This window comes from Saimiri boliviensis, chromosome 9, assembly GCF_048565385.1.
Source record: "Saimiri boliviensis isolate mSaiBol1 chromosome 9, mSaiBol1.pri, whole genome shotgun sequence".
Taxonomy (NCBI): Eukaryota; Metazoa; Chordata; class Mammalia; order Primates; family Cebidae; genus Saimiri; species Saimiri boliviensis.
Genome location: NC_133457.1, coordinates 92,863,933 through 92,876,034, shown reverse-complemented (window position 1 = coordinate 92,876,034; position 12,102 = coordinate 92,863,933). Strand labels below are relative to the sequence as shown.

Genomic DNA, 12,102 nt, shown 5'->3' with positions numbered 1-12,102 from the left:
CTCCTTACTGGGTCAGATATAGGAATCCAACTCAGCAGGGCAGGTTAACCGCAAAACAGCAAGGCAGATAATGGTCAGAGAACGGGAACACATGTGCTTGTCTAGGAAAAGCAAGTCAGATTTTCTAATCTTTAGCTGTTTTTTTTTTTAAAAACACTGAGTTATAGGAAATCAAACTTACCGAACTTTATCAGAATTCACAGAATAATCTACAGTTGTCTTTATGTTTTTTAGCTTTTAAAAAAGTCTTTTGTTTTAGCTATTCAATAAAACAATGTGCTACAGAATGATTTTTCCTTAACACAACTAGATGTCTACAAAGAAGCACGGATAAGTTGTCATTCATAAGACAACAGAAGCATGGTCACAGGCAGCAGGCGCTCAGTGCTTTAAAGGTATCTCTCTGCCTCGTGTCAAAGAGGCCCAAGCTCCTCGTGTCAAAGAGGCCCAAGCTCGCACAAGAGTCAGTACTACAAGATGTCCAAAGAAGAAACACATGGATAGAATGTTTTACATTAAAATAATAACTACAGAAGAGAAACATGGTATTTTAATTACCTTTGTTAGACTGGAAGTTTTAGCATAACATGCAATGCCAGCCAAAACAGCCTCAATAACAGCAGCGTATATCTGGGACAACAGCCTACTTTAAAAAAAAAAATAATGGTTAACATTACAGCATCATGAAGTTTTGTCAAAAGATGCATGTACACAAATGACAGCCCCCAAGAAACTGATTTTTAAACAGAATCGAAAAAGGCAAAAATAAAACCCATTGATTTCTAAACCTTTTAAAAGTCACAAACCTGGGCTGGGTGTGGTGCCTCAGGCTTGTAATCCCAGCACTTTGGGAGGCTGAGACAGGCACACTGCTTGAGCCCAGGCCCAGGAGTTTGAGACCAGCCTGGGAAACACAGCAAAACCCCCGCTCGACAAAAAAAATTTAAAAAATAAAAATAAAATTATCCAGGTGTGGTGAGGTATGTCTGTAGTCCCAGCTATTTGGGAGGCTGAGGCTGAATGGTAATTTGAGTCCAGGAGGCAGAGGAGGTCACAGTGAGCCAAGGCTGTGTCACTATACTCCAGCCTGGGTGACGGAGTGGGACCTTGCCTCAAAAAAAAAAAAAAAAAAAAAAAAGAGTCATATGCCTGGTTTGATTTATACTTTGCTTTTGTTAAATCACCTTAAGGAAAATTGGCTCCTCTGAATTCTGCTCAAGAGATTGCCCCTCCCTGTTTGTAACCAAACAATAAAAATATGAAGTCTCCTTGACCGCTCTCTGTGCAGGAGCAGCTACCCACAGACCAGGAATCCCTTCAGTGTTATCACGCCCACTTGCTGTTTTTCCAGGGACCTAACCACACTGTAGTTTCATTTTTTCACTAGACCTGCTGACGGCTGGCTACTACTGGAACCTCTGGGTGGGAGACCTCAGAGGGGAAGAGAGATGACTAGACTGAGGAGGGGCTGGATTTCATTTAAATTCAAGTTAAACAGCTGCAGACCCCTTTCCAAGCAGCTTGCCTCATTTAGAGAACAGAGAATGCTTCTGAGGAGATGTCTCACCTTTCCCCTAGATAATGTTCTTTCTCTCTGACTTCCCACTTCTACAGTATAAAACTTCCCGGTTTTATTTGGCCGGGCGCAGTGGGACAAGCCTGTAATCCCAGCACTTTGGGAGGCCAAGGTGGGTGGATAACCTGAGGTCGGGAGTTCAAGACCAGCCTGACCAACATGGAGAAACCCCATCTCTACTAAAAATATAAAATTAGCTGGGCATGGTGGCACGTGCTTGTAATCCCGGCTACTCGGGAGACTGAGCCAGGAGAATTGCTTAAACCCAGGAGGTGGAGGTTGCACTGAGCCAAGATCACGCCATGGCACTCCAGCCTGGGCAACAAGTGCAAAACTCTGTCTAAAAAATAAAAAATAAATAAATAAATAAAGAAGAAGGTTTTTCTCTGCCAGACTAGACTACCACGGAGGTCCCTAGAAAAACCAGTCTGGTTCCTTTTTGGGAGGGAAGGTTTTTCCACCTTGGCATTTAGGGCAGGATAATTCCTTGCTGTGCAGTTTGTCCTGTGCACTGTAGGATGTTCAGCAGCACCCCTGGCTGCTAACCAGCATCCCTACCCGCTAGATGTTGGTAGCATCCCAGTTGTGATAATCCAAAATTTCCCTAGAATCTGCAAAATGTTCCTCTGAGTGGGGAAAGATAGGGGAGGGAGATTCAATAGAATTGCCCTTGGTTGAGAACCACTGCCTTGGAGAAAGGAGGTGCAGGCTCTTCTTAAGACACTTACGAAGAGAAGGGGCTCAACCAAGAGGCCCTGAAAGGCAAAAAGAGGCACCTGGGAAGGAACTGACAAGGTCTCACCTGAGAATATGTCTATTTTTAAGCCCATAAGAATCTTGTAACAGGTAAAGGAAGGTGATAGGAGTTTGAAAGTGGGAAAAAACACAGAAATGATTTGGTCTAATCCTCTCATCTTCTAGAAGAAGCAATAAGGGCCTCTGGAAGTGGAATAAGTTGTCTATTAAGTCACAGAAAATTCATGGCTGACCCAAACTCAGATCTGCTCTCAGCCTGGTGTTTTTCCACTGTGCCATATCAAATTGCCACCTCCTTAAATTTCCTCCTTGGCTCCCGCACCACACCTCCACAATGTAGGTAAGAGATTAGGGTTGAGTTGAAACAACAACAACAACAACAACAACAACAACAACAACAACAAGGAGAGCTCATATAACAAAATGACAGCTCCAAGTAACATATCCTGAAGACTTTTGGCCTGGCCAGGCCAGGGCAGAGGGTATACCCTGGAAGGGGCCTGACAGAGAGATGTGAATGAGCTTGGCCCCTTCCAGGTGAGACCAGAATCCTCTACACTTGGGCACTAAGGGTGCAGTTTTAAAGATGCCAAACCCAAAGACATGCAAAGATATCCCCCTCCCCAGCTGATTCAAGCATCACTCAGTACTAACATTGGTCAGGCCTTCCCCTTGTTTGGTCTTCTCCTACACAGATCCGTACACAAGAGCTCAATACACAAGCCACATGGCTGCTGACCCATAAAAAGGCCTTCATGGTGCTGTTGTCACTTTATTTATTTATTTTTTTTGAGACAGTCTCGCTCGGTTGCCCAAGCTAGAGTGCAGTGGCGTGGTCTCAGCTCACTGCAACCTCAGCCTCTCAGGTTCAGGCGATTCTCCTGCCTCAGCTTCCTGAGTAGCTGGGATTATAGGCACCCACCACCTCGCCTGGCTAATTTTTGTATTTTTAGTAGAGACGGGGTTTCACCATCTTGGCCAGGCTGGTCTCGAACTCCTGCCACTCGACTCGACCTCCCAAAGTGCTAAGATTACAGGCATGAGCCACTGTGCCTAGCCTCTGTTGTGACTTTCACTTGAATCCACATGTTCCACTGGACCTGTGATTTGGCAAATCTCCCAATGTGTACCCAGTTACCACTCAATACCAGTCCCTGATGCAGGGCATCAATGGATTTGGTTTAGGCAAAATATGTAAGGGTCTAGCATAAGGATCCAGGGCAGTGGCTAAGCAGTGCTGGCACAGAAGTACAAGCAGACACAAGGTAAGACTACATCCAACAACACATGAGGAAGTGGTTGTCTTGTTGCTAAAGAAAGGAAACCCACAAAAGAACTACATACACATTATGATTATAGCTTAAGTGAATAGCTTTTTTGGAAAGCCCAGAAAGTTATATACATATACATATACAAACACACACACATGTATACACAGACATTTTTTTTTTTTGAGACAGAGTCTTGCTCTGTCACCCAGGCTAGAGTGCAGTGGCACCAATTTCAGCTCACTGCAACCTCTGTATCCCGGGTCCAAGCACTTCTCTTGTCTCAGCCTCCCGAGTAGATATCGGGATTACAGGCATGTGCCACCATGCCCGGCTAATTTTTGTATTTTTAGTAGAGATGGGGTTTTGCCATGCTGGCCAGGCTAGTCTCGAAGTCCTGACCTCAGGTGATCCACGTGCGGAGGCCTCCCAAACTGCTGGATTACAGGTGTGAGCCACCGCACCCGGCCACACACACATATTCTTGAGACAGGAACTCACTCTGTCATCCAGGATGCAATGTAGTGGTGTTATCTTGGTTCACTGCAGCCTTGACCTCTCCAGGCTCAGATGATCTTCCCGCCTCATCCTCCCAAGTAGCTGGGAATTCAGGCATGTGCCACTACACCCAGCTAATTTTTCTATTTTTTGCAGAGACAGGATTCCACAAGGTTGCCCAGGCTAGTCTTGAATTCCTGGGCTAAAGCAATCTGCCTGCCTTGGCCCCCAAAAGTCCTGGGATTTCAGATGTGAGCCACTGTGCTCAGCCCCAGAAATACATAAATTAAGGTACTAAAGGGTAGTGCCAGAGAGAAGGAATTATAGTTGATTTTAATTTCTTTTCTCAACTTGCATACTTTCTATTTTCTACTTGCAAATGGAATCACAATAGTGTGATTCGATTTCTTCTATTATATTTTTCCCAATACAACTTTGTGGGCCCTGCCCTAGAAATTCTGATTGTAATGCTGAGATTGGACCTGCAGAACCTCTATTTTAAAGAGATCCCTAATCTTTTGTAGTCTGTCACTGCTGGCCATAGGGAAGCACTGATCTATACACCACCAAATTATGCTGCTGTATTTAATTAGGTAATAATGCTGTATTTAATTAGGTAACAATAAAATTCTATTATGTCCATACTGCTAAAGGAGAATGCTTTTTGAAATTCAATAGTTTCAGCACGAATGAGTTTATTTTCTGTCTTTGGCTTCTTGCTGTATGTGAAAGAAGAGAAGTCAACACTAGGCAGGACCTATCTGAGGTTGCACAGCCGGTGTTCACACCCTCTGACTCTGTTCCATAGGTTTAAGTGTCAAATTCAGAGAAAAACACTCTTCAGACCAGTTGGGGTTTCACATGATTCTCTTGATGGATTTCAAGATGGTTTATTCTTAGAAAAGTCCTTAATTTAAAAATGCACTTTGTAGAAAACATATCAAGGGAGTTACATCATATAATGCATGGATGTGCAGGTAGGAAGTTTCTGAGGTCTAGAGAGAAGAGCAGATGGCAAAGCTGGCAGGGTTCTCTGGCCTAAATTTCAAGCTGAGAGAAACTTGGGAAACGACATGGTAATGTTCACCTCATAAACCAGATATCTTCTTTTTTTTTGTTTGTTTTGAGGCAGAGTCTCCCTCTGTTGCCAAGAGTGCAGTGGTGCAATCATAGCTCACTGAAATCTTGACCTCCCAGGCTAATGTGATCCTCTCACATCACCCTCCCAAGTAACTAGGACCACAGGCGTGCATCATGCCTGGCTAATTTTTTATGTTCTGTAGAGACAGCGTCTGCTTATGTTGCCCAGGCTGGTCTTGAACTCCTGGCCTCAAGTGATCCTCCCATCTCAGCTTCCCAAAATGTTGGGATTATAGGCTCACACCACCACACCCAGCAAAATCAGATGTCTTAATCACTGCTGATCTCAAAAGGAAGTACACAGGACAGTCACAACTGAGTAACTCAACTCTGAGAAAGAAAAAATAAAATATGAAGACTTACATTTGTTCAGTTTTCTTGGGCAGCTGGCTATCACCACCTGTGAAAGAGGCCCACTAAGAATGTGACAAGAGCAGAGTATGCAAACACTTAACAAAGAAGCTAGAAATGCTTCATTTACCTGGAAGGCACTGTCAAAAACTACATTTTGTTTTTGTTTTTGAGACAGAGTTTAGCTCTTTCACCCAGGCTGGAGTGCACTGGTGCCATCTTGGCTCACTGCATCCTCTGCCTCTGGGGTTCAAGTGATTCTCCTGCCTCAGCCTCCCAAGTAGCTGGGATTACAGGTGCATGCCACCATGCCTGGCTAATTTTTGTATTTTTAGTAGAGGTGGGGTTTTACCATGTTGGCCAGGCTTGTCTTGAACTCCTGACTTCAGGTGACCCACCTTGGCCTCCCAAAGTGCTAGGATTACAGGTGTGAGCCACCACGCCCGGCCCATTTTTTTCTTTTAAGCTAAATACAATATAAACACCACTAACAGTGGAACCTGGCCACTCCCAATAGCCTCCTGGACCTTCACCCGCATTTCCCACTTTTTTTTTTTTGAGACGGAGTTTTGCTCGTTACCCAGGCTGGAGTGCAATGGCGCGATCTCGGCTCACCGCAACCTCCGCCTCCTGGGTTCAGGCAATTCTCCTGCCTCAGCCTCCTGAGTAGCTGGGATTACAGGCACGTGCCACCATGCCCAGCTAATTTTTTTGTATTTTTAGTAGAGACGGGGTTTCACCATGTTGACCAGGATGGTCTCGATCTCTTGACCTCGTGATCCACCCGCCTCCGCCTCCCAAAGTGCTGGGATTACAGGCTTGAGCCACCGCGCCCGGCTCGCATTTCCCACTTTTACAACCCACTCAGCATCACCACCAGATACCAGAGATGTGCGGAAATCTTAGGTTCTGGAATGTTTTTGCTTTTATTTTTAATTTTTTAAACTCTGAAGCATCAGTAAACAGGTTCAGTTCTACCGCTTGCTTTATCTCCTTAATTACCTGACCCAAGTAATGCTTCTTTCCAGTTTCCTGGCTTATTTAACATCATCCAGAATAAAATAGGGCTTCTGATGTACTTTTCTCTGTGTAGCAATGCTGAGACCTGCGTTCATTCCAGAGGTTCTTTTCCATGTCTCTTTGGATGCCTGCAACTTCTTGTTACCCCAGTAAGCAAGGCAGCCCCACCCAGCCCAGCCTTTCTGGATGGCCTCATGGCATGCTCCTGGCTTCTAAGTACTCTTTCATTATGGCCTTTCCTCACTTTCCTCACAAGAACAGTCAAGTGGGCACCTGGCTGAGTCACTGAAATTCCCATTGTGGACCCTACCTTCTGCTATATTTTTTGTTTGTTTTTTTTTTTTTTTAAGACAGAGTCTTGCTCTGTCGCCCAGGCTGGAGTACAGTGGCTCAATCTTGGCTCACTGCAACCTCCACCTCCCGGGTTCAAGCGATTATGGTGCCTCAGCTTCCCAAGTAGCTGGAACTATAAGTATGCACCACTACGCCTGGTTAATTTTTGTATTTTTAGTAGAGATGGAGTTTCATCATGTTGACTAGGCTGGTCACAAACTCCTTACCTCAAGTGATCCACCCGCCTTGGCCTCCCAAGTGCTGGGATTACTGATGTGAGTTACTGCCCTTGGCCCCTACCTCCTGCTATCTTAAACTAGGTCTTACTCACCTTGGCCTCCCCTTTGATACTAAGCAAAGGGCTATACACATAGTTAGACTTAATGTAGGTTATACCAATCATCTTCCTCTTGAACCACATTCTGTGAGAAATGTGTTAGAAACATCAACTATCCAGAAGTAATCAGAGAGGGAGCTGGAGGACCATGAATTGGGTATCAAGAGCTTTCAAGCAAAGTAGTGAATCATGTGTCAACTTTTAGTTCATGGGAACAACTATTCATTAGAAAAACTGATGAGATGACAATTTACAGGGACTTACCCAAGTAAGGAACATGAGTAGCTCCAAAAAAGTATGTTCTTGAACAAGCAAGAGGTCCCTTTGGTGAGACGCACTGGGCTACCTGGATGTCAGAAAAAAATAAAAATAAAAAAGGCACAATAACTTAGGCATGTACTAGTAGAGAAACAAAAGTACAGAGTTAATAGAAATAAATTTTCTTTCTTTTTTAATGAGACGGAGTCTCACTCTCTTACCCAGGATGGAGTGCAGTGGCACACACAGTCTCAGCTCACTGCAACCTCCACCTCTCCAGTTCAAGTGATTCTACTGCCCCCCCCCCCAGTAGCTGGGACTACAGAGGCATATCACCACATCCAGCTAATTTTTTTTTTTTGCATTTTTCTGTATTTTTAGTAGAGGCAGGGTTTTACCATGTTGACCAGGATGGTCTTGAACTCCTGACCTCAGGTGATCTGCCAGCCTTGGCCTCCCAAAGTGCTGCAATTACAGGTGTGAGCCACTGTGCCCAGCCAGAAATATATTTTCTTCTACAAAATTGATTTACTGCCCCTTGTTAAAGACATGGGGGAAAAGATTATCTTTAACTGTTATTCCAAAGGTATCTTTTGTGTGTGTGTGGTTTAAACCTTGGCTATATTGTGAGGGTGCAGCAGCTGGATACTCAGTCAGCCCAGGATACTAAGGAATTCACAACTCAGAAGGAAAAAGGAAGCAATGTGTTTGGGTTTTGACTATAATCAATACTCAGTCCAGAGCTTTCACAGTGAAGACCCTGGCTGACATGACAGGAAGAGGTGTGGGGCAGTTCCAAATTCGGGAAAGGAGGGTGCTAACCACACTCCCACCTTCGTTTTTATTTTAACTCTGTGTCAGGCTGAATCAATTATGAGCTTTCCTGGAAGACCACAGCCCCTGCGGAAGAAAAAATAAGTTCCTCTAGGTTTTCAAATTTCTTTTTTTTTGACACCGAGTCTCGCTCTGTGCCCAGGCTGGAGTACAGTGGTATGATCTTGGCTCACTGCTAGAAGGGTATTTTCATTAGATATAGATTTCTAGGTTGACAATTCTCTTCAGCATTTAAAATATAGGTGTCACTTCCTTCTGGCCTTCATGGTTTCTGATGAGAAAGAAATACAATTTTCATTCAGAAATTGTCAGCTGGGAGTGATGGTTCATGTCTGTGATCCCAGCACTTTGAGAGGCCGAGGCGAGTGGATGACCTGAGGTCAGGGGTTGGAGACCAGCCTGGCCAACATGGTAAAACTTCATCTCTGCTAAAAATATAAAAATCAGCCAAGTGTGGTAGCAGGCGCCTGTAACCCCAGCTAAAATTGTCTTCCCTCTATGAATAAGGTGCCATTTCTCTCTGGCTGCTTTCAAGATTTTTTCATCTGGGCTGGGTGTGGTGGCTCATGTCTGTAATCTCAGCACTCTGGGAGGCCAACACAGGCAAATCACTTGAAGTCAGGAGTTTGAGACCGGCCTGGCCAATATGGTGAAACCCTGTTTCTAACTAAAAATAACAAAATTATTTACGAGACCTTCATGCAGAAAAATTAGAAAAAAAAAAAAAAAAAAAAAAAAAAAAATTAGCCAGGCATGGTGGTAAGTGCCTGTATTCCCAGCTATTTGGGAGGCTGAGGCAGGAGAATTGCTTGAACCTGGCACTCTCAATAAACAATGACCATCAAGTTTGGTTTCTGTCCTTAAATGTAACAGTCAAGGCATAACAAACTTAGGCTTGGAATAACTATCTTCAAATTATTTTGAATTTTAAAAATTCTATTGACAATACTACTCTGACAACTTAAAGAGTGGTCTGTGAAACTATGTTGTTAAACTTTTTCCTTCAAGTATTTCAAAATTAAATGTGGTATTTTCAAATGATACCTAGTACCTATATAAAAGTACACAGTTTCTAATCACTTCTTTTTACTCTAAAACAACTTCAAGTTCAGGGTTAAATCAACACACTGACTGGAAAAAGTTCCTTCTGCCTAGCTCCCCTACCCAAGCAGTCCAGACACTTACCATGTGCTTGGCAAAGCTCCCACCAGGACCAGTGCTTCGTACCAGGTGTCCTTCAGAAGGGAAGTTAAAGTTGCCAGCATTTAGGTTTTCTCGTGTGGAGTGATTACCAAAGAGAACAAATGGCTGCCGATTAGGGCTAGAGAGCAAAGACAAAAACATGTGATTAGAAAAGAGTCCCTGGCCAAGGCAACCTCCATGACCTTAATAAGTCCTTAGGCTTTTCTGAGTGATGCCTGCAGTCTGAGCAAAGTAGTCAGTCAGTACAGTCCACAGAATGTCCTTGGCTGGTTGGGAAGGGATGCCAGCTGTCTCTGACTCTTCCTACCGAACCATAGGGATCAGTTAACATTTAGGGACATAACTAAACTCAAGTTAGGTTTGTATTTTCAGCAAGTCTCACTTTTTGAGGAATATGTTCCATAGAACTTATTCTATGGAATAAGTGATAGAGCAAAACTCCAGTACTGTAAAATAGAATTTTAATAGAAATACGAGCTTTAAAGATGACAGTTATGGTACTTGGACTAGACAGACAATAGGGCAGTCACCAATTCCTGAGTAACTTTCAACAGGGAAGGAGCATGGGAGGGTTGCACATTTTCTCAATACCATACCTATCTGCCTCGGTACCCACCCTCTTTCTCCCTGCCCTCTTGGCTGAACTTTTCCTCTCCCCCACTTTCTGCTCACTCCTCAGCCCACTCTAATCAGCCTCCTCAGTCATTTCACCCAGAGAGTTCTTGCTGAAGTCACCAAGGGACTTTCACGTAGCATAGAGTAAATCCAACAGATGGCCTTCAGGTCTTCCTTTCTTGGTCTCTGAGAAGCACCTGACTCCTTCCACCTTCCACTGCAACAACTGTTTCCTCTGAGGTCTCCCCAGTGAGTCACCCTCCTCTTCCAACTGGCCTTGAATAGTCCCTGCAGCTTGCTGCTCCCTCCTCCCCTCTGTGATGATCTATTCCCTATGTCTATTCCCATTCCAGTTCTTGCAGGAAATAAATGGCATCACAATCTACCCAGGGACCCAGCCATTTGAAAGGCCTCCTTGACTTCTGCTTCCTTCCCCTCTAAATCTAATCAACCCCCCCCAAATCATTCCTATTTAGCCATTTTTCTTTCTTTGTTTATTTTTTGAGATGAAGTCTTGCTCTGTCACTCAGGCTGGAGTACACTGGTACGATCTCCGCTCACTGCAACCTCTGCCTCCCAGGTTCAAGCAATTCAGCAATTCTCCTGCCTCAGCCTCCTGGGTAGCTGGGACTACAAGGGTGTGCCACAACACCTGGTATTTAGCCATTTCCTTCCATGGTCATGGCCACCACCTTAGTCCATGCTACCGTCATTTCTTCCCTGGACAACTGCAATACTTCTTCACCGTTTCCCTGCTTCCGCTCTTGCCCTTCTGTAACAGATTCTCTATATTGCAGTGATGATAATCTTTTAAAAGTGCAAAAAATTTACTGCCTTTGTTATTTTCAGGAGAAGCCAAAATCTTGAACATAGCCAAAGAGAACTTGTAAGATCTAGTGAACTTTCTCAGCTCCATGAAAGGCCACTCAACTCCAACTTCAATACTCCAGCTAAGCTCATTTTCTTTGATGTCTCTTGTGTCCTTGTCTCAGGGCCTCTGCTCTTCGTCCTCCTTCCAATTATCTCTGTTCACTGTTCAGCTCTCTCCTGGAGAGGGCTGGGTTCCCTTGTGATGGGCTCCATAGTACTATGCTATCTTCTCCTTCATGGCATCAGTCAGTTAGTAATAACAGATTTCTTTGTTAAGTTGTTGGATTAATGTCTTTTTCTCCACTACACTATAAACTTTATGAGGGCAATGACCATGTTTGCCTCATTTTTTAAAACCATGAATCTCTCTTGCTTGGTATGTCATATGTTCTCAGTAAATATTTGATGACTCTATCCTCTATCCTCTTCCTAAATTGCCCTTAGTGTGTGCCATGTAAATAATTCTTTGCATTTATTTTCATTACTCTTAAAAATACTACCTTACACTTCAGGTAAACAAGGGCTCTTAAAAGCAAACATGGCTGATTTTTCTTCTGAAGCTTAATTCAAGCTGAGTGACACTGGACAGAAAAAGATGCCTCTGAGTCCCAGTCAGGGTACTTTGTTTCACTATTAGATTGGATTGGACTTGGGGGAAGAAAAGACAGACGAAATGTACTCTCAGTCCATCAGAGGAAGTATCTCCAGCTCATGATGACAAAAGAGATGTGGGAGCAAACACTTCCAAACCCTCATTGCTCCCATCTTCTTTGTGGGACTGGACCTTCACACCTGATCCCATTTACTCCCTGCAAGCCACTGTTGCTCCCCTGCCCAGCTCTCAAACTATGCATATGTCATATGCTTATTTATTTATTTATTTATTTATTTCTGAGACGGAGTTTCACTCTTGTTGCCCAAGCTGGAGTGCAACGGCACAATCTCAGCTCACTGCAACCTCCCCCTCCCGGGTTCAAGCAATTCTCCTGTCTCAGCCTCCTTAGTAGCTGGGACTACAGGTGTATACCACCATGCCAGACCAA

General features: G+C 44.0%; 1 protein-coding gene across 3 annotated transcripts in view; it reads right to left on the bottom strand.

Annotated features, from left to right (window-relative positions):
* Positions 1 to 12,102, bottom strand: part of DNAAF9 (dynein axonemal assembly factor 9) — a 156,204-nt gene that overhangs the window by 83,303 nt on the left and 60,799 nt on the right. For 2 of the 3 annotated variants that reach the window (XM_039479457.2, XM_074406314.1), the window contains 4 exons: positions 9,557 to 9,692; positions 7,544 to 7,625; positions 5,602 to 5,638; positions 559 to 646 (listed from right to left, as the gene is read on the bottom strand). In XM_039479457.2, coding sequence (XP_039335391.1) covers positions 559 to 646; positions 5,602 to 5,638; positions 7,544 to 7,625; positions 9,557 to 9,692 — 343 coding nt within the window. The remainder of the gene's footprint in view (positions 1 to 558; positions 647 to 5,601; positions 5,639 to 7,543; positions 7,626 to 9,556; positions 9,693 to 12,102) is intronic. The other variant, XM_039479458.2, reaches the window with a different exon arrangement.